The sequence below is a fragment of the Archocentrus centrarchus genome, chromosome 3, assembly GCF_007364275.1.
Source record: "Archocentrus centrarchus isolate MPI-CPG fArcCen1 chromosome 3, fArcCen1, whole genome shotgun sequence".
Lineage (NCBI taxonomy): Eukaryota > Metazoa > Chordata > Actinopteri > Cichliformes > Cichlidae > Archocentrus > Archocentrus centrarchus.
The window spans coordinates 2,760,742-2,784,366 of record NC_044348.1 but is presented as its reverse complement, the minus strand read 5'-3'; the positions used below and the strand labels follow the sequence as shown (position 1 = coordinate 2,784,366).

Genomic DNA, 23,625 nt, shown 5'->3' with positions numbered 1-23,625 from the left:
TTTTAGTTCTCTATAAATCTCATGGTTTCCTGTATGTACCCAGCACTGCTGATTTAAAAGGATCTGGGCCAAAGACGCAGAGGTCATTGCCCTTGTAGCTGCCCTTCTGCCTGCTGTAGGCGGGGCCAAATGAACAAGTTTGACTGTTTTTGTTGTGCCAACCAAAAGCACAGAACAGTCACAGCAAGGGTTCGACATGTATTTTGAGATTATGGCAGGAGATGAGCTGATGGTGACAATCACACGGTGTGTCTGGAAAAAAAAACGACTCCCATCAGACTAAAGTGTGGTGTTGTTGCTCAGGTGAAAGGCGTTATGAGCTGCGATTGCTACTTTGAAGGCATTTTGAAAACTGAGCAGCAGGTGGCTTCAGCTGGCGCCGCTGCAGATGGGGGCGAATGCAGATGAGCAGACAGAGGCAGGAGCTGAAAAGCGGGGCTGCTGATGAGCTTGTCGGTCTGACACGGCCACGTGGAGTAAAAAAGCCTGGGTAAACATGTTGACATTCACACTCTCACTCGCCTTGCTTTGAGAAGACGAGCTTGACGTAATAGTTCTGGGCACAGGCCTTCAAATTCCATGCATGTATCGGTAAATGAGAATAAGAAAATCAATGCAAATTTAAGGTTTGTCTTATTGAATGACCTGATCAAGTAGATATTTATTAGATGTGCACCTCTAAAGAGTATTTGTTGGTGGTGTGTGCAATGCATGCCATTATTATTAAATATATCAGATATTTGTATTAATACACATTGTGGACTGGCTACTTTTTACACGTCCTTTAAGCATTATTTCCTGTGCTTCTGGTGATGTGATATTGAACAGTACCATAGTGAGACAATGCCTAGACTCAGTAAACGTAAGCAGGAGTGACACACAGTCGCAGCCCTGCGGCTCAGGCAGGCTTCACTTTTATACCATACACAGCCACGAGCTAATGACAAATAGCACCAAACCAACCCACTCAGTCTCACTGTATTAATTACATCAGCTCAGCTCAAAATAACAGCATAAGCAAAATACTTGGATTCAAATGATGTTTTGATCTTTTCTATCCAATAACACTCTGATGCCCTCCTTTATCTTCGCCACACTATCGTCAGAGAGAGACAGCCACTGCAGCGATAATTAATCAAACCACCAGCCTGATGGGTATAATAGGCATCTGTGAAAAATCAATGTTACAGTGCAATCCTCGCGTGCATCATATCATCTTTCATTCTCAAGTGGTGACAGAGCATTACCTCCACTCAAGTTTACCTCACTTGTTCTGTGTAGCAACTGTATTTAAAAAAAAAAAAAAGGACAAATGATGCCTTCCTGGGTCTCAGGAGAGGATGTGAGGGCTGAGAATGGCTGTCACAACTGAAGTGCATGTTTATAGATCAGCCTCGAGTGTTCTCTTTAGATAACGTTATTCACTGGCCAATCAATGAGGCGATTATATCATTGGTACCTTCCACTTCATTAAACAACAGTGTGAGCTGAAGACACATCCTATACAGAGACACACAGGATGTTATATCAATATACAGCCTCTCTCTTACACGCTCTTTCCAAGTGTTAGCCTGTCCTTGGCTGTTGTACTGTCAGCCCTGCTAACAGCCTGTTCTCCACACTGAGGTCGTACTGAACAAATATTTACCTTGATAAACACAGGCAGCTCATTAGTCGTGTCACTTCAAAGGAGCATGGTAAAAATTACTCAGCACAGTCGCTCGTGACAGATGTCAAGGTGCTCAAGTGCGTTGCCCCCGCGCGCGCATGTGTGTGTGTGTGTGTGTGTGTGTGTGTGTGTGTGTTACCTGTTACAGTCAACATGCAGAAGTAGGTGGGAGGCGCTGATGGTAAGGGCGATCTTGTGCCACTGGCCATCAGCGAGGCGGTAGGGGAAGGATTCAGAACGTGGCTTGCCTTTGAAGCGGTAGTGATAGCGGATCTCCTCTCTCACCCCGCTGCTTTCCAGCTCAAAGTAACTGCAGGGGAACAAGTCACAGGTCACAGATGCTCAGTTTTCTGGACAAGGGGAGGGAAACTAAAAAACAACAAACACTTTATGTGGACAAGGTTTTTTTAAAAGATAAGTGTGAAAATGATAAAAAAATATATATATATAATATTTCCTTTTTTGGACATACTGTTACTGAAAATAAGATGTGAGGAGAAGGTCATACCAACAGAAAAGCTACAGATGGAGAGAGGCTGCAAAGCAAATATGGCAACATGTTTGAGCAGTTTTAATTTTTCTGCCTGGCCCAATCAGGCAGCAAAACTACTCGTCTGTGCGGACCACTCTGAAAAGCTCAGAACTGTAGAAATGTATCCATCAAAACTAAAACTGGGTCAGCAGCATTTCTAAAAGTCTCAAATTTGGTGTTTCAAAACTGGCAGAGTCGCGTGGACCTCGGGTAGAAACATAGTAAAAAGAGGAACAGATTGCTCATCATAACCTTTAAGTAGAAAGTTCAGCTAACCAAACATGTTGAGGAAAAAAAGAAAAAAAAAATGTTTCTCTCAGTTTCACCTGCAATCCTCACTTTGTGGTGTGACTGCAGGCGTTTAACTTTAGCTCTTCTCTGCACCATGTGTGCTCTACTCTCCACCCTCATCAGGCACGCTAAATTAAGAGCCAGCCAGGCACAAACAGCAGCAGCCCAAGAGCCGCAGGCAACAAGTCGTGACATTTCAGTTTCCCTGCGGCTGAAAGTGACCCCAGCTCTGGAACCTCTGGCCCGAAGCACACACACATTCACACAAAAATTACACTGCATCTGCCAAGCACAGCTCCCTAATACGTAACCAAACGTAGCCCAGAATGTCACCTACGCCAATATATTCAGGAACAAAAAAAAAAAAAACACAGACTCACACAGGGATCAAGCCTAGCTACTCAATACCAAAGCTCAACAGCTCTCATGCATATTTATGAAAAGGGAGAGTGGACGTACTCCACAGAATATCAATCAAAGTTACGGGGCGGGAGATTTATCCATTTCCCTGTTCGGCAAGTAAGTGAAACTCAGAAGAAATCAACAAAAACAAAAACCCCAGGAGGGTAAGTGTGCACACATACTGTAACGATGTAGGCGCAGTGGGTCAAAGGTGAACTGGGAAGTCAATCTCTAAAGTGTGAAGGATGATTAAAAGATTACCCCTCCATATGCTGTAAGTTTGGCAGTAAAGAAGAAGCTATGTTGCTGCCATACTCACGATGCCAGCATGTGAAGCAGTTTTTAATGAATGTTTTTCTTTTAATGATGTCATTTTTAATGCAAATGAGATTGAATTGTTTGACAGCTTGGTATTAACCAAGACAACGTAACCTATCATAAACATGACAAACTTACGAGAGTTGATTGTTACATGTAAAGCGGCTGTTTGTTACTGTTGTGCTTGCTTTTGAGGCCGGCTGTTTAGTGAATTTTTTATCTGACCTTGACTACCTTAACGCTTGCCCCAGTGTCAATCAAAACTCAAGGTTAAGGTCAGGTTGTAATAACAAATACATCTCAAGCAATGTGAAGTTTGCATTAAATGTTTAAAAAAAAAAACTGAAGAATGAAGCATTTTAATTTTTGCAACCAAAGCAAGAAGAAGACAAGACAAAGGAAAAGAAAAGACTTGGTGATGATGATGCGTGCACGCCGTCTTGTACTGTAGGGTTCAGCTCAGCTCAAACCTTTTCCACACAGCTAATGACGGCCCATCAACCCCCCACGCAGCAGGCTAAGTTAGTGCTAAAACAATTATCATGCAGTAATTTAACAGGCATCACAGGGAAATGTTTTTTTTTTTCTACAACATTGAATTGCATTTGCAGATTTCGAGTAGGGGCTGCTTCATTACGAACGTGGGCGCACGTGTGTGTGAGAGAAAGGGTAGAGTTCGACTGACCGCTCTGGAAGGTTGTCTTTGTGCAGCATGTCACCTTTCTGAAATTAAATGAATACATCACTCTGGGCCTACGCCGGCGCACCGACCTGACAGCCCGTCTCCGTCATGCTGCAGGACACAGAGCCGCTGATACTCGTCAGCTGGAGAAGAATCATTTGCACTGAACGAGGCGCAAAAAGAGAACGAGAGCTCTCCAGGTCTCTTCCACTGATGGAAGCCTCCTCTGGGCTTCAAGAGGATTGAAATCTCCGAACGAGCAGAAATCCTGATTTGACTCATGAAATAATCATCAAAGGCATTAACTCCACTTCACAGCGAGCGCTTATTTTATGAAGTATTTAGTGGTAGCTATTGTACCCTCGCATTACAGCATATTTAATGACGGGGAATAATCTATTGGCAGGCAGTCCATTTGTTATGAACGGTGCAGGCTGACAGCTAATAAAAATGACATATCTGTTTTGGTACTTCTCTGTACAAAATATAAAAAATGAGCCTTATCACCATTTAAATGCTTTCTTTTCATTGCTGATCCTTTCATAACCACCATTGTAAAAAGCTGCTTTTTACTAACAGGAACTGTGGTGCTCCAACAGACTCCTAATGTGAGCATACACAGCTTTCAGAAAAAATGTTTACATGTCAAACAAAACTAAAATGTGGCTGGCAGGGGTAGAGGGAGACTTGTTTTTATTGGAATAAGTTTGGATCTGATTTGATAGCAAAACATTAGACTACAGGCCCCATTTTCTGAACTTTGCTTTATGAGTACATACAGTCATGTGATAGTAAAGCTTTCAGATGATTCTTTGCAGTTCTGTAAAATAAAACTAAGTACACCTCTTGATCCCATAGCTTGTAGCGCCACCTTCAGCAGCAATAACTTGAAGTCACTGTTTTCTGTATGACTCACATTGAGCAGGATTTTTGGCCCACTCAGGTAGCGGTCTGAACTTCCACCGGGCCATTGTAGCACCTTGAATCTTTTCTTTTTCGGCCATGCTGTTGCAGATTTGCTGCTCTGCTTCACTGTCCTGTTGCATAACCAAATTTGGGCCAAACTTTAACTGTTGGACAGATGACTGCAGAATACTTTGGTATACAGAGAAGTTCATGGTTGACTTAATGAGGTGTCCAGGTCCACTGGCTGCAAAACAAAACAAGGCTCAAATCATCACCCCTCCACCACAGTGCTTGACAGTTGTTATGAGGTGTTTCTGCTGATATGCTGTGTTTGGGTTACTCCAAATGTGGTGCTGTGAATTGTGGCCAAACACCTCCACTTTGGTCTCATCTGTCCAAAGGAAATTGGTCCAGAGGTCTTGTGGTTTGTTCAGATACACATTTGCAGACCTAAACCATGCTGCCATGTTCTTTCTAAAGAGAAGAGACTTTCTCCTGGCAACCCTTCCAAACATGTCAGACTTTTTCAGTGTTTTTTTGTTTGTACTGTCATGAACTTTAACACTTGACATACTAACTGAGGCCTGTAGAGATGTAGCTCGTTTGCTGGGACATTCACTCCTGGGAAAACTGTGTGATAATGCACACCTGACCAGCAACCTGCTAGGGTTAGTAGGAGCATGCTACTAACTTTCTTAATTCCTATAGAAGCAGTAAGGATGTACTTAATTTTTCACAGGGTTGCAGAGAATCCACTGAAACGACTCTAAGGAAGGTAAATGTTTAACATCAACTTAACAAGGTAAACAATGGTAGTAGACAAAAGGATGACAGATAAATGCAAACGCCACACAGCCTGTGTCCTCCAGATTTGAACCAAAAAAATGCTACAGTACACTTCTAAGCAGCGTCTTTTGAACACTTAAAGACCTTATTGTTCTGTTACCATATTAAAAAGCTGCAGAGGACAAAGTTCTTAATAATAACCACGGTAAGTAATAATTACCTTACACTTGCACAGAGAAAAAAAATGCATGAAAATCAGTTGAAAACCTCCATTTACAAGTCCATACAGATATAGAGCAAAATTATATTCTAGTTTTTGTGTTTGGTCTCCACCAACAGCTGAGGTGTTGTAAATATATTTCAATTCAGCTGCTAAATGCTAAATGCTTCAGTGTGGTCACCAGTAGTGGCTAACTATATCTCTCTGGGCAGGTACTGGGAATGTACAGTAGGTTGATAGAACTTAATATAGCTGTCGGGACTGACTGCTGAAGCTAAAATCCACACTGCTGAGAGAGCGACTAAACCAGAGTATTAAATTTGCAGACTAGAGAACCAAAAAAATAGTCCAGGAAAGTAATATAGACCTCAGGCGTAACAGCTACAGTTGTGGTCAAAGTGGGACGCACATTTGTGCCCCAGTTTCAATTATCTAACTGCTGATTTGAGGTGAAGTTGAAGAATATGGCGGTAGTCCTCCTTCTTCATTATTCTATCAACTGTATGGATTGTACCAGTACCACTGGCCGCAAAACAGCCCCAGAGGATGACGCAGGTGCCAACATGCTTGACAGCTGGTACAGTGTTCTTTGGTTTGAAAGCCTCACCTTTACTCCTCCAAACATACTTCTTGCCATTGTGGCCAAATAGCTCAATCTTTGTCTTGTCTGAAAATAAAACTTTTCTCCAGAAGATTTTTGGCTTGTCCATGTAAGCAGCTGCAAATTTCAAGCAAGCTTGAAGCTGTCAATTTTGGAGCAGGGGCTTATTTCTTGGTTGATACCTTCTTAGTTCATGGCAATAGAAAACTAGCTTCATCGTGGACAGTGACACTGGTATTCCAGCAGTTTCCATTTCATGGCAGGTTTGAGCCTTGTTGGTTCCTAGGTTGTTCCTGAACAGCTTAACTAATTTTCTCTTATCTTAGGGTGAAAGTTTGGGTCTTCTTCCAGACCATGGCAAAGTAGTGATAGATTAGAATAACATGTACTTATGTAGAATTGTTTGACCTGGTGCCCTCAGAATCTGCAGTCATTTAGAAATGGCTCCATGAAAAGCCCAGACCTCAACCCCATCGAAAATTTGTGGATAATGCTTAAAAGCCTGGTCCATACCAGGAAACCAACCAATTTAAATGAACTCTGCCAATTCTGCCAAGAAAAGTGGTCAAACATTCAGCCAGAATTATACCAGAAACACGTTGACTATCAAAAGTGTCTGGATGAGGTGTAATTCGCTAAGAGTTATTTAACCAAATATTAGTGTGGGTGTGTGTGTACTTTTGACCCATACTTTTAAGGCTGTGTGGATTAGAAAATATTTCCTCACAACTACATATTCCACAGTTAATTAATTGTTGGTGGTATTATAAGCAATTGGGAACAACAGCAACTCAACCACAAAGTGGTAGGCCACATAAAATGACAGAGCGGGGTCAGCAGGTGCTGAGGTGCATAGCGCACTGAGGTCACAAACTTTCTGCAGTCAGTCAGTGCAGACTTCCAAACTTCACGTGGCTTTCAGATTAGCTCAAAAACAATATGTAGAGAGCAAGATCAAGATTTTGTATGTATGTCCCTTGGGAGAAATTTGACTCGATTTAATGAGATAACGATACCACTGCACAGTACAACACTCAGATCAACAACACCGCTAAAATCCAATAAATATAGTAAGATAACACAATAAAAATTACATGAGCAAGAAAACCTTCAATAAAAAAAATTAATAAAATACAATATACAATTTATAAAAAGCTATGCAGAATTAGCCATATGTACTTTTCATGTTTGCTTATTTATTAGATTAATTGACAAAGGTACAAATGAGTGCTTATACCTGTTATATTTACAGAGAGAAACCCCTGAATTCAACAATACATACTCTGTGTGCAAAACATGGGAGCAGTCAGTTAAAACATTATTTGCCTGTAAAATGACTGCCTGCCAGAGTTCCTGGAGATTAAATGGAATGCGACCCATAATCCTACCTGCTGTTCTTGTTAAATTGTAGATTTTAGTTTTTAATTTAGCTGTTAGATTCCCAAATAGCTGGAGAGACCGTACCGTAGAATGATCTCTATTGTTGCTCTATAAAAGATTAACATTATGCTTTTTTACAAATGCAGAATAACCAGAGTCGCCACAGAAAATGGATAAAAAGTAGAAGCGGTGGCAACCTGTGTCTGCTAACTCAAGTCACCGTCAACGTGAACGCCAAGGTATTTGTATGAGGTCACCTGTTTAATGGCATTATTGTCTATGGTCACAGGGTTCCGGTCACCCGGTGAACTGAGATCAACAGCATTTCAACAGTCTTGCAGGTGTTTATGTGAAGTTCATGGTTAGTATAGTCATTGGAGTACTTGGCTGAGAACGACAGTGCCAGCAGAAAATTTCACAATATGCTGATTTGGCTCAGAACTCACACAGCCATTTGTATTTAAGGAAAACAAATATGGCGAACCGTCACACCTCTGGGCGCCAGTGCTGCTTTACCAATGTATCTGAATGAGTATTTCAAAGTACTTTTATTGTTTTGATTATAGGAAACAACAACAAATTCAAACAAAAAAAGAAACACAAGTCCACATATGTTCTTTTGTCACACAGGGGCTTATAACAAAGTTTTACCTTCCCCAATGCCACCACAAGGTGGAGCCTAAAGAATTGCTAAAAGGACAGACACAAACATCAGAAAAGTTAAAAAAAAAAAAAAAAAAACAGAAAGAAAGAGGGGGGGTATAGATGTGAACAAGTTAATTCTAATCCAAACAATATGCATCAAATATTTTGTCGTAGAATGCTAGGAACGGTTGTCATATCTTATGAAACTTTTCAGCTGGATTTTGGACTGTACTTCTTATTGCTTCTAGCTGGAGGAAAGACATGACGTCACATACCCAACAGGAATGTTTTGGGGGTGTGGGGGCTTTCCAATTAGAAAGAATTAATCGACGTGCTACTAATGTAGAAAATGCTATCATTTGAGATTGACTTTTGGAGATCTTGCTATTAGTATGCACTACCCCAAATATGGCACTGATAGGGTCTGGATCAGTCTTCTCTTTACAAATATATGTAAATGTGCTGAAGATCTCTGACAGCGACAGCTTGATGACAGCGAATGCAATTTGGATGGACAGAAGGATACATTCTGGCTAGTTTGGTCCTAGAGAGGTACAGGCGATTAAAAATCTTAAATTGTATTAATCTGTGCCTAACACATATAGATGATGTGTATATTTTATGTATAGCCCTCTGCCAGATTTCATCTGTCAGTTCTATGTTTAGGTCCTCCTCGCACTGCATCTTTAAAGGCAAAAGAGATGGACATTTTATGGCTTGAATGACAGCATATAACTGGGACACACCACCCGACCGCCCGGATTTAAGTAACTTCTTGGCTTAAATAAAGGAAAGTGAGCATGGACAAAATTCCCGGACCTGTAAATATCTGAAAAATGTGAGTTTGATAGCCCAAATTCCGTTACCAAATGATCAAAAGGAATGAATGTCCCATTTACAAAGAGGTCCCTCACACATTTTATACCTTTTCTAGACCACGTAAGAAAGGTTGTATCTATAAGGGATGGCTTGAGGAGGATGTTAGAGGTTAGGGGCATGGACACCAGGGCTTGTATAAGTCCAAAGTGTTTACGAAGCTGGGTCCATATACACAAGCTGCTCCTCACAATAGGATTACTAGTATGTGTGCCCACTGAAACTGGCAGTGGAGCACACAATATTAAGGTTAAAGAGACAGACATGCAAGAATGCGGCTCAATTAAAGATCATCTGAATCTGAATGAGTAGAGTTGAATTTGACTTGCTTTGGCCTATTGGTAAGGAAAGAGTGATACCACCTGGTTACAAAGTGGTTTACATTCATCTGCACCAACTTTTCAAGGAGTATGTGTGGCTGAATTGAGTTAAAAGCTGAGCTAAAATCAACAAACAACAGTCTAACAACAGTGAACCTGGCTTTTCAAGGTGCTTTAAGATAAAATGCATTAATGTTAATATGGCATCATTTGTACTACGTTTTCTTGTGTAGGCAAACTGGTATTTATCTAGCAGTGGCCCCACATCAGTTCATTTACATAAGCCTCTCTAGTGATTTTAAAAATTTGAAGTAAATGAGACAGGCCTATAATTATTGTCCTCCTGAGGACATGCCTTTTTGGAAATGGTATTTTTGATGGATTTTTTTCCCATATTTCTGGCACAGTCTGTGTATCAACTGAGAGCTGAAGCAGCTGGTGCCAAGCTGGAGTCAGGTCCAGTCGCTTTTTTCTCATGCATGGATCTAAAAGTCACCTCCTCCTCCAGCCCATCCGGAGGGACCCCAAGGCGTTCCCAGGCCAGCCGAGATACACAATCTCTCCAGCGTGTCCTGGGTCTACCACGGGGCCTCCTCCCGGTGGGACATGCCCGGAACACCTCACCCAGGAGGCGGCCAGGAGGCATCCTAATCAGATGCCCGAGCCACCTCAACTGGCTCCTTTCGATGTGGAGGAGCAGCGGCTCTACTCCGAGCCCCTCCCGGATGGCCGCACTCCTCACCTTATCTCTAAGGGAGAGGCCAGCCACCCTTCGAAGGAAACTCATTTCTGCCGCTTGTATTCGCGATCTTATTCTTTCGGTCACTACCCAAAGCTCGTGACCATAGGTGAGGGTAGGAACGTAGATCAACCGGTAAATCGAGAGCCTCGCTTTTACGCTAAGCTCCCTCTTCACCACGACGGACCGGTGCAGCGTCCGCATCACTGCAGACGGAGAGGGAAGCTTGGGCTTCTCTGCTTAGGCTTCTGCCCCCGCGACCCGGCCCCGGATAAGCGGAAGAAAATGGATGGATGGATGGATCTAAAAGTTTTTGTGACAGCATATGAATCAATTAAAATCTTGTCCTTCACTTCACAAGTTACAGTCTTTAAGACTGTACAACATTCCCTGGTGTCATCAGATTCAGATCATGGGATGGGATGTCACTCAAGTTCATGTGTGTGGCAGACGAGCGAATACTTAATATTAGTGTATGAGTGAAATTTCTCTCCGGGTTTGTAACATAAAAAAATAGCCCAGTGAGCCATTATTAATTTCAAAAAACAAACATAAAGACTCTGAATCATAAAAAACACTGTACAGTGAAAATAATATTTTAGTAAGCTTCGATACCACTGTCAATTATTTTTCTGCATTTTCCTGTTGGTCGTGGGTCTAGAGCAGGGCTCTTCAACTCCGGGCCTCGAGAGCCCCTGCCCTGCAGGTTTTAGATGTGTCCCTGATCCAACACACCTGAATCAAATGGCTGAATTACCTCCTCAGGATGCAGTCAAGTTCTCCAGAGTCCTGCTAATGACTTCTATATTTGACTCAGGTGTGTTGAAGCAGAGACATCTAAAACCTGCAGGGCAGGGGCTCTCGAGGCCCGGAGTTGAAGAGCCCTGGTCTAGAGCATCAGTCTCTGTGGGTACTGTGTCTACGACTCCCTTCATTTAACAGTACAAACTGGCTCTGACCAGAATAAAAAAAAAAAAGAATTTAAAAATATTGGTGCACAAAAGAGCAAGAAGACAACTACATCACAGTCTCCAGTTTGCAAATCATATACTTCACAGGTCGTCAACTAGCACCTTTAATATATGATACCTGTAAGAGCCAAGGGAGTAGTATATACTGCTGGATTAAACCTTGTTTCTGATTTGATTATTAAGCTGAGAAGTATCAGAATAAAGAGTTATTTGTTTAGTTTAGATTTTGTTTGTTTGCTGTAGGTTAGTTTAAATTTTTTTAGACTAAAATCAAACCCTCAAAGGTTTATGCTCCAGATATGCAATTAACCAAATTTAATATATGTACTGACAAATTAGATTCTGTCAGTACATGCATTATCAGCACAATAGTTTCCCACTGCACTAATATGATCAGAGAGTCCTTAATATGATAACGCTCCATTAGGTAACACAATGTGCAAGTGAAACACAGGACTGATGATAGGTCTTTCTCTGTCAATGTATGTATTACATTAAAAATGATCACTGATTAATGATTTCAATACTCACTGACAGGATTTATTCGATTCAATTTTATTTATATAGAGTCAAATCAGTCGTCTCAAGGAACTTTATAAAGTAAAGACCATACAATAATTACAAAAAAAACTCAACAGTCAAAATGACCTCCTATGACCTCCAAGCACTTAGTGACAGTGGGAAGGAAAAACTCCCTTTTTTACAGGAAGAAACCTCAGAGAGAAAGAGGCTCGGGGAGGGGCAGTCATCTGCCACGACTGGTTGGGGGTGAGGGGAGAGAGACAGGACAAAAGACATGCTGTGGAAGAGATCCACACATTAATAACTAATGATTAAATGCAGAGTGGTGGATAAACACATAGAGAGTAAAAAGTGGTGAATGAAGAAGAAACACTCAGTACATCATGGTAATAAATGCATCAATTAACTTTTCAGCATCACTCTGAGACAGGATGTTTCTAATTTTAGAAATATTGCACAAATGCAAAAAAGTAGTCCTACATATTTGTTTAATATGTGCACTGAAGGACATATCCTGGTCAAAAATGACTCCAAGATTTCTCACAGTGTTACTGGAGGCCAAAGTAATGCCATCCAGAGTAAGTATGTGGTTAGACACCATGTTTCTAAGGTTTGTAGAGCCAAGTACAAGAATTTCAGTTTTATGTGAATTCAGAAGCAGGAAATTAGAGGTCATCCAGTCCTTTATGTCTTTTAGACATTCCTGCAGTTTAACTAATTGATGTGTGTCATCTGGCTTCATCGATAGATAAAGCTGGGTATTATCTGCACAGCAGTGAAAATGCATGCAATGATTTTTAATAAAACTGCCTTGTGATCAATGTAATGGTAATTTCGAGAAGAAATAAAAAACGAGTACCCAAAGTGACCCAAAACATTTGAGTGGTACGGCACGTAATATTAAGTTTTAATAAGAAGCTGACTATGTGCACCATTTACAGCAAAAAAAAAAAAAAAAAAGCTATGTAAATATCCTTTTTTTAATACATGCAAAATAAGGTGGAAAACGACAATGTGGCTCTGGTTATTTTCCCCACTATTTTTGGTTGTTAGCAGTTGCCAGATAATCAGCAGAGACTCTGTGAGATTAATGGTTGCAATAACCACAAACTGGCATATCAGTTTTTAGTCTTTGAGCCTCCCAAGGCCACTAGCTGCTACTAGCATGAAGCCATGCATTTCTAAAAATGGACAAATAATTCTTTATGTGGAAGCTGCAGAGCAATATTCCAAGTGACACATGATGGTATGATTGTTAATGGGGACATAACACTTAAATACCATTACAAATTCCACTAGCCTCTTTTTCTATAGTATTATCAGTCTGCTGAGACCAGAGAAGCTGGTGGTCCAAACTACTATGTGATAAATAAACAGCCACAGCAGCAGGGTTGTCGGCTGCGCCTCCTGAGATGGAGATTGTGGACTATAGAAAGTCTCGGAAGTGCTGTGACAGCTGTGGGAGGAAGCTGTTGAGGTGACAAGTGTTCTTTATCAAAATCCAGTGGCATCGTCTGTGGGAGAAAAGTTTTGGAAATGAATGGCTGCCAGAGAGTTCTGGGTTAGCTGTATATCATCCTGCCCTTTTTCCTCACCTCCAGTGTCATGCAGCTATTTCATGGAAGGCAGATGACAGCCAATTATCTGCTCAATAGGAAGGTCAGCACTCTGGAGCTTGTCCATGGAATGGGAGGAGAAGGAGGGAAAGCAGATACGACAATGGCAAAGCACACCGATGCCTTCTCTACTGACCTGTAAAATATGACCAGGATTGGTTGTGGGGCGTTGTGCTTCAGTTGCCACGAGAAGGCTATACTTGATAGGAGTTTGTGGATTTAGCAAATGTTGTCATCACGTCAGAGGGTAGTAGCTGATAGGTACGACTTTAACACCAAAGCGCAGCTTGAGGTATATAGATCAATGGGATGTGATGTGCAAGAAGAAATCAATTCTCATTTTCACAGTTTGGAGTGTGTTCAGTGTGACATTATTACCAGCCAAGCACTGTGTGAGGGAGACCACCTCAGGTTCATTATAATGAGGGTGATGATGATGTCAGGTTTAAACAGTCAATGAATCGTTTGGGTACAGGAAGTAGTGGAGTGACTAAAAAGTAAAAAGAGGGGTGCATCTGCCAAAAATCAAGCATATGGCTCAGGAATGGCTTTCCATGGATTGTTTTTTATTTTTTTGACCTTACTTTGGGCACCAGAGATCTTCGACTCAGCAATTACTCTAGTCCAAGATATCCCTCCTTCTTTTTAATGACTCGTTGTGATTCTATGCTACTAGTGCTATGATACTATGCTGAATTGGTATTGACAAAGTTTACTTTGGAGACATAATTTAAAGTTGAAAAGGGCAGTAAATCCGAATAAATCTCAATATAGGTTATTGCAATATCCAGCATGTTTAAAATCACACTAACATTATATCATAATTTAAGTATCATGATATTGTATCATAGGGTCTCCGGCAATTTCCACCTCCACTAGCCACAAATTATCATAGAGACAAACTGCTTCAGTGACAGGAAGATGACAGAAAAATCATTTCATTAAGGAAGACATTCTTAATTCAAAATGTATATTTTTTCTTCTGAGACATTAAAAACAGTAGTAGTAGTAGGAGTAGACATCCAGTGATAAAGCTAGTGAAGGTCCCTGGGGTCCAAAGATAGTTGGGCAGGTGGGAGAGGTCTGGCTGTTTCAGGGGTGTTGGGAGGATTCTGTCATTCAAACTAATAACAAACACAGACGTTTCTGGGAAGTTTGAGGCAGATTCACTCTAAGAATGCCTTTTGTTGCTAGAAAGCAAGCACAGCCACTGCTGTGCGTGAGTAATTTCTTTTCCTCAGGGCCTCGTGCTATCAAGGTTGCCTCCCTGCAGGGTTCTTAGCCAGACAGGGAGCGGCACTGCCCAATGACATGCTTAGTTTTCAAAGGCAGCATAACAGAAATGAGAGCAGCAGCTGACAAACCAAATGTTGTCAAAACCATCTTGAGAACAGAAGAGCTTTGACATATGACTTATTTTTGATGCCTTAATGTTCTGAGTGAAAATGGCATCATCCAGGTTGGCCTCATCTCCTGGTTTACCACAGTCACTGCTGGATAACTGCGCCATCTCAACACTATTAGCGACACCACTCCATGAAGCAACAACCCACTGTTTTCCAATGTGCTGGTGACCAAATGACAAACAGGCAACGTTACTGAGAGGCCATTCAAAAGAGTGAAACATCCTACATCAGAAGTGCAAGTAAACCAAACCTGCAGAGCTAATATTAACCTCGCATCCATCAAGTGAACATGTACACAACTCCAAATCCTGAAAAGAGTCACCAAACAAGAACTTCAGTGGATGTGAGATTTGGAGACCCTCAAGAGGCCAAAAATAAATTAATACAGTTTAAGGTGTGAAAACAGTACTGTTCCAGTACTATTACCTGTAATGATATTAGACCTGCATTTATATTTGCCTTTGTCGAGGTAATTTTCATACACATGTAAGAAGGGAAAAAGTAACTGCAGAGCAAACACTGTAATTCTGGGAAAGGAGTATCTATTAAATCCAGACGAGGCCAAAAGAATCAATGTCAGTGAGCATTTCTACTGTATTGCACACCTTTAAAGTAAACCCTGCCAGCGAGTGCACTTTCCAGAATAATCAAGGGAGTTCATTGCGGAAACTGGCATCCGTCAGAGGTGAGAGGGCATGGCTCATCCTCAGCTCTACTCCACAGGGGAGATCAGGAGTCCAGGACCGCGGCCAGCAGGTTCCCTTTCTCCAACATTCAAACACAAATCCCATTTGATGGCAGAAGAAGCTTTGAAAAATTCTGCAGATCAATCTTGTAGCATGAAATAAACAGACAGGCAGTGGAAGCAGTGATTTATTATGGCAACTTAATGCCAAACAGTTCCTTTTAGGATAATTTTGGCATCATCTGCCGGGGAAAGCCAAAACTAAATAGTCAGTGTGTTTTTCTAAATGACGGTGACACGTTTTTTTTTTTTTTTAGTAATATGTGTTAAACTTTAACACAAGTCAGCATCTAAAAATCGGTGAGATCCAATTTGTCTCTCTCGTGGTCAAGCGAGTACTGATATAAATATAATTCCAGCACTCACAAACTTTTACCAACAAGTCTAGCCTAACAAGTCCCTCTTCTCCTCAGCATGTTTCCTTAAAAGGGAAGAACCTGTGTGTGCTTATGAAGTGAGGCACTGAGGGAGAGGCAGACCTGTAGAGTGACAAAAGGGCAGCCAGATGAACAGAGCTGCTGGAGGACAATGGCTGAGCATCTTTGAGTGCACAGGTGGGAAGAGCAGTGGAGAGACCAGGCTTTGAGTTACTTCATCACAGAGCTATTGCCACTTGCTGACAATGAGAGCGTTACTGGTACCCAGAAAACTGCTGTCTAGGCAGAAATAGGATTCTTTTGTTCTATTCAGTCTAGTGGAGCAGCAATAAACCTTCCTCCCCATTCCCCAGTGCTGGGCGCGAGAAAAAACACTTTTTTTCTGCTTTAGCATGGGGCACCAAGAAATGCTTGCATTCAAAAGGCATTTTCACTTGGAGGATGAGGAAAGCGGAGGAGGAGAGGAGGGGCGAGAAAAGAATATTATCATATTGGGAAAGCAGAGTTAGCAGAGTAGGTGGGAGGGAAGACAGGATGGTTTGATTGTGCAGAGAGAAAGATGAAGAAGGAAAGAAGGAGAGAGAGAGAGAAGAAATGTCTGATTGGATTTGGTTGAGCCGTAGGGCTACAGTAGCTGTCTGTTCGGTGGCTGAATGGGAGGCCTGTGTTATAATGGGAAAGAATGGGCATCGGCGGAGGGCTAATAGGGTCTTCAGAGAGGATTCAGAGGTTCAGAACAAATCCTCAGTCACAATGGAGCACAGGTCTGCACCAAGCCAGTCAAGGCTGTGCCCATCTCACCAAATTTAATTACACTCACAGTGTGGCGGTCTCTCTCACAAAACAACTCGTCTCAGAATAACTTCATCCTGCTGTGGCCTAGCTGGGTTAGATTTGCATCCGAATCTCTCTTTTGCGATACCTCACAATACACAATATATGAAGAAAAATGACAGGTTGTGAATGTCAGTTAGCCACTTGGGGGTTTATTTTGCTCTGCTTGAGGAATAAAAGGTCAAAGGATTTATGCTTATATCATTTTTGAACGTTACATAATCAATTTCACCCAAATTGCAAGAAAGAAATCACAGGTTCTCCTCAATTCAAATGGAGTCTTAAATGTTGAATATTTATCGATATAGACATAAAGACCCGGATGGCCTTTAAGTTTTTTAAATTTGGACAAAACTGAAGTTATTGCACCAGGCCCTAAAATTCTGAGAAACACAGACACTCAGTCTGAATGACATTATCTTGTCCTACACTGTGAGGAATCTTGGAGTCATTTCTGGTCAGGTTACGGCCTTTAATGTGTACATTAAACAAATATGTTGGACAGCTTTCTTTCATCTGTGTAGTATTGATAAAAAATTAGAGTGATGCCGAAAGGTTAGTCCATCTATTTATTACACTGAGGCCAGATTATTGTAATTCATTATATTTAGGGTGTTCTTAAAGCCTTCAGTTCAGGTCGTTCCATCTCAAATCAGCGTGGGCCTTCTGCTCAGCCATCTCCGATTTGCATTAAAATTTTATGGTCCAAAGTTTGAGAAAAATGTTATGATTGCTGTGAAATTTTAGCTTCATTTATCAAATATTTTTCCGTCAATTTGGTCCATCAACCCATTTTTGTGCCTTTCTTTTTGCACATTGAAATGCGAGGGAATGTTTGAACATGAATATCTCAAAAATTATTCAGAATCTGTCATTTGGGACAGATACATTTACAAAAAAGTATTTGAGTATTGGCTAGTTAAATTATTATAAGCGGTCCTGTGAAAAATGTTATATCCACCTATTGAAATCTGGGTTATTAAAAATATCCATCCACAGAGCAGCAGCCCAAGAAGAGAAGCCCAGACCTCCCTCTCGCCAGCCACCTCCTCCCGCTTATCCAGGGGAACACCGAAGAGTTACCAGGTCAGCCGAGAGATGTAATCTCTCCAGCAGGATGAAAGATACCTGACTAGAAGCAGGTTTTGCCTAAGTCTAACTACACCTTAAACACACCAGTGGAAGACCTGAAGTCATGAAGTCATGAATGATTTGAAATGGAACTGACAAACAATAATTATACCAGTCGAGGTTTGGGATCAGGAGCAAATGGTAATTTTTAATGTTGATAATAAATTATGTATTTTACTGTTTTGGCTGGAAGACCTGTTGCCCAAAATCTGGTAAAATAAAATCAATGTCTAAATTCAGGAAAGACATCAATAAACCTTAATTATAACTTGGTGTAATGGCCCTATCCTGACTATTTTTAGAACAATTTATGCTATAAATGGCTTAGAAATTACTATATCTGACTGGGTGTGTTTACCGGTGTGTTTATTAGTATGTTTATATCTAAGCGGGTGTGTCTGAGTGTGGCTGAGCACCTTTAATGTAACATCTGCTTAGATCCAGCACTTCTCAGGGCTGCATATGTTGCATAGTGCATGTCATTGTGCCTGAAGGAGGAGGGCAGTACAGTCAACTGGCCCCATTTAGCTTTGCTTGCTGTTGTTTGGCCAACCCACTGTGTGGCAATTATGCCTGCAGGTAATGTGAGAAAGAAAGTGAGAGAGACAGGCAGAGAGTGTGATAGAGGAAGAGGAACTGAAAAGCATCTCTCAGGGTCACCTTTAAAGCACAGCAGGGGGCAACACATTTCTCTTCAAGAGTGGATCATATATGTGCTCAAAGAAATAAGTACACAGGCCTGCACGTACACCCCAATGAATTTAGGTTGTGTACTCAAAAGAGAATCCCCCAAAAACTCACTCTTTACGTAAATGAAAGTAACATATCCATGCATTAAAACCTGAAAAAAACTTGAATTTCTCATGTTGCAACAGCCTATGTGAAAATAAATGCACTGAATGAATGCAATGCCATGGATTAACATGAATGCAGCATTTAATGTTGTAACTGGTAAGGACAAAACCGATTCAAGCACATTATCAGAAATGTGACACATGAAAAATAAGGCAACATAAAGCTCTTAACTTGAACTAGTATAATGCAGCTTTTTGTGTTTAGCATAAAAAGCAGAAGTACAGTACTGTGCAAGAACCTCAACATTACTGAAACAGAGTGAAATCATCTTAACAGAAAATGGAACAAAAGGCAGCCAAACATCCACAGAAGAGATTTCAGTATCCTTTAAGAAGCCTGGAGAGTTACTCCTGCAGACTACTCAAAGAAATTACAGGAAAGCTGCCAAAGAGAGTTCAGGCTGTGCAGAAGAATAAAGGGGTCATACCAAATATTGACTTTCAAACTCGTAAGAATTGTACAAACTCTGTTATTTTGCCTTATTTACTGTATTTCCATGTATAATTGCACATTTAAATAAATCACTGTATCTAGTGAAATATTTTTTAAAAAATGGGAGGTGCTCAAACAATGCTATACATCTATTACAACTTTTCAGTGAATGTCTTGCTTACTACGTTTTAGAGGACCAGCTCCCTCCATCAGCTCTCCCATTATGTACAATTTTGCCTACGTATTGATCCTCAGCAAAAAGAAAATAATCATTACCTCAAATACTCACTTCAACGGCATGTTTTAGAGAACTTAAGGCTTTTACTTTTAGAGTATAGGAGGAAAATCATTGTCGCCTGCCCTTTAGAAACAATTCATAGCTCCTCAGGGAGCCAGAGGTGAGCTCACATAAGAGACAAAACCGTAGTCCACTGGCACAAATTCATTAACAGCAACACCGATATTCTCACATTTTGTCAGCATAAACAATGCACATCTGTTTTGTTTTGTTTTTTTATTCTGGTAGTTCGTGGCAGCTCAATTACAAGGCCATATGTTCCAGTTGTTTGCTGTGTGCTTGTTTATACAGCATTGCGTGACAGAATGCTGCATTCTTATATTGCTTGGTACCTCACAGTCATCTCAGAAACACTAAATATGGAAGGTTATCTTTCTGCCCACAGCGTGAAGGTTGAAATGCTCCTTTATTCCAGTGACTGGCCCTCCCATCATGCTCTGACTTACATTGATAATGCTGTAATAGTGCACTGCTCTTTAATTTACTTATCAACAGCTTTCTGCAACCAGCTAAGAGTAAGATGAGAAATCCAGTCTACGAGCATGCTCTGCAATCCACGGAAGAAAAGTTATACAGAAAAGGGGCTGTGGGCCAAAATGAAGAGGATTACAGCTGGATTACCTGTGTTCTGACTCGTGGATAGAGAATATGACTCCTGACGTGGAGGACTTCTGCTGGATGGAGGCCAAGAAGGTAAACTCACTTTTACTCCTGAACAGCTGTACCACTTTTTCTGTGATGTGTGCCGGGGCGTGAACTGCTCTCCCAACATCTGAAGGAATAAAATGAAATGGAAAGAAATCATGAGCTTGTGTCAACTCTTTTCACAGGCGATGCGCCGTCTGCCTCCTCCGTGCGCACTTGGCAAAAGCGCAAGCGACATATTAAGCGAGCTAATCACACATGGCGAAACACAAAGTAACACCTTTACACTTTGAAAATATCTCTCAAACTGTTTTGGCAGTTCTGTCTGGCAGCCTGTGTTTGGGGGAAAAAAATGATCTGTTGATGCCAGCAGGCTTCATCCACAACTTCATACACATAGACTGCAAACTTTGCATGTGTGTGTGTGTGTGTGTGTGTGTGTGTGTGTGATGTAAAATAACTTTATGTCCTCGTAAAGACAGAAAGATAAAGGAGAGGCGAGGAAAATCAAGATTTTGCCCCTGGTACCTATATGTACAGCTGCATTTGGATAGCGCTCTTGCCTACAGTTTTATAGCTTGAAAAAATATAACTATAGTTATCTCCAATCTCTGTCTCATAGTATTTGGAGTTTTGACCATTATTTCTTTAAGTTCAGATCACATTCCCTTTGCTCGCCAAGTAACTGCTGTACTCCAAAGGGACAAAACCTAAGCAGAAAAACATGACCAGTCAGGCGATTCAGTTACAAACAAGTTAACACCTTAGTCAGCACACCTTCAACTCTCTAATAAACCCTTATTGCTATCATAGTACAAGGATTTCCCAAGTTAGCAGGGGTTACTTTTTCTTAGATGTACATGTGAGGAATCTTCTGTTTTTTGAAGATGACTTCATTTTGGGGGGGATACAGCACACAGCCATTTACATCAGGACCGCTGATTCTAGAACACCCTGCAAACACAGGCCATACAATGAGCAACAAGCACTGACACAGTCACTGGGCCTATCAGCATTCTAAATGCAGTATTTAAATGTAACATGAACTTGACTTTGTGCTATAGTATCAATGCCAGATCTTAAACACTGTGTGATATGCAGCTTTATGCCATTTAAAGCAGCAGTGCGTGAATGAGAGGTTGCCATGGTTCCACACTCCCAGCTGTAGCCAGTTGACAGACAGTCCAGTGAAAAGGAGCCTGTGGCTGTCTCAGCACATGGCTTTTAAATCTCCCCAGGGTGACAGTGGCCGGCCTGACCTCACACTTGGCCTCCCCACCGTCACAGCCCTGTTGATAGGGAGCCACTTCCTCACCCCCCCAGTTCAACATGCAGGCTCTCAGACCAGAGCAAGTCATTAGATCACCACTTCAAATCTGCAGAGACACAGCACTCTTTTTATGATGAGACGATACTGTTAAGATTTCACGCTTTTCTTTCCTTCACTTGACAGACACGTAAAATCCTATCACATACACAAAGCAGCTGTAGTAAGTCAGCAGTCACGTTCACACTCCTCACAGCTATGATCAATACAGACAAACTGTCGTAATGAGCACCACTCAATATAAACAGCAAACAAACCAAAGCAGACTCTTATTCTTGTGCAAATGAGTTTGGCTGCAAATGAGAACGGGGGATAAACTGTAGTTTATCTTCAGTGAAGAACACTTCTACAAAGTAATGGTAGCAATGGACATTCGTGCTTCAGCTTGCATGTTAAGCAACAGCTTTAGGATAGCTTCAGTACAGCATTACTTACAACTACCTCTTTTCCACTTTCCTGTGTCGGGTGCCACAGTAGCCACAGTTGCAGCCCTGGCAATATTTAAAACAACTGGATAGGTCTCTTGTCTTCTTTTCAGATTCTTAGCTGCACCACTTCCAAAAAGTTGGGATGCTATGAAATCATATGTAATTGTTTTTTTGACATGTCATGAAATATCTTTTGGAAGAGGAAAGACATAAATGTTTGCAGAGAAGTTCCTTACAGTAAAACATGCAGTAGGTTGTTGGGTTTTAAGTATCGTCCCCTTAGAATGATAAGGTTCCATCTGCATTCTGACCAGTTTTGAGATATTAAAAAATAGAACCTTATAATACTAAGTTAAAGCTTGATTTTGCAGATAGAACCTTTTTGTTTTGTGAATAAAATGGCCCAAGTTGTATATAATTGAAAAAATCTCTTACATATTGTTGATTAAGCAGTCAACGAATAAGAAAATTTTGTCAATTTTGTCAAAAATGTCAGATAGAACCCTTAAATTCTAAAGGGACGATATGTCATGAAAAAGAGACATTTTCATGGCATAAAATGTTTGTGGACTAATAAATTAGCAGGATATTGTGTTAATAAAAGATATTATTAGACAGTACAGTGGAGGTAATAATAGAAAGTGATGTAATGGACAGAGTATAAAGCACAAATCCAGAAAAAACGCAATGCATAAAAGTTATAATTTGATTTGCATGTCACTGGGTGAAATAAGTATTTGATACGCAGACAAAATATGACTTAGTATTTGGTGGAGAAACCCTTGTTGGAAAGCGCAGCTCTAAGATGTGTTTTGCAGTTGGGCACTGGGTTTGAACACATCTCAGAAGGGATGTTGGCCCACTCTTCTTTACAGAAACTCTCTAAATTCTTTCGGTTTCTTGGCTGTGGCTTGGCAACACAAAGCTTTAGCTCCCGCCACAGATTTTCTGTAGGTCTGAGTTCCACATTAAGGCCATGGAGTTGCCTTAATGTGAAATTATTTGTGCCACTCCAACAAACAGGTCCTGTCCACCACAACACAGAGGGGCCCATCTGACACTTCCAGGTGTGTCACTCCTCTGTTGTACACCTGAAGACAGCATTTACATTTGAGTCTGCCTTTGGTGACTTTTTGGCAGCATCTGCCTCATCCATGACTACACAACACACTAAACACAGTACACTACACACTAACTATACACTCCAAACACACTACAATCTGTCAAATCTCTCAAATTTCAAAACTCGCCATCAATGTTTCTCTTTCGCCCCATCGCCCTCACAACTTGCACCCGTTCTTGCAGAACCAAAACGCCACACATTGCCATATAAGTTTAGATTGGTTGATGTAGTGCATTTTTCCACCAATAAGGAAGGGGATTTCGTGTTTGTTTGTTTGTTTGCTCGCAAGCACTTCCTGCTGGCGATGATCCTGTTTTTACCAAACGCTCATCACATGCGAGGACAATATACAGAAAAAAGCATGGTGTAACTTATCGATCACAACTCTGGTTTTATTTGGTCAATCAACACAATTTAAAACCTGGTACGCAGTTTGAGTTCCACACTTTTGACACAAGTTGAAACAGCGACTCACCGAGGCTGCATCCTGCTGCTGCATCATCTTAAATCAACAATGTCATTTTGACTCCAGAGGGCCAAAGATAGGG

General features: G+C 41.1%; 1 protein-coding gene across 1 annotated transcript in view; it reads right to left on the bottom strand.

Moving 5' to 3' along the window:
* Positions 1 to 23,625, bottom strand: part of LOC115778064 (protein kinase C-binding protein NELL1) — a 281,912-nt gene that overhangs the window by 219,703 nt on the left and 38,584 nt on the right. Inside the window, exons 3-4 of the mRNA XM_030726081.1 lie at positions 20,176 to 20,326; positions 1,809 to 1,979 (exon numbers count right to left, since the gene is read on the bottom strand). Coding sequence (XP_030581941.1) covers positions 1,809 to 1,979; positions 20,176 to 20,326 — 322 coding nt within the window. The remainder of the gene's footprint in view (positions 1 to 1,808; positions 1,980 to 20,175; positions 20,327 to 23,625) is intronic.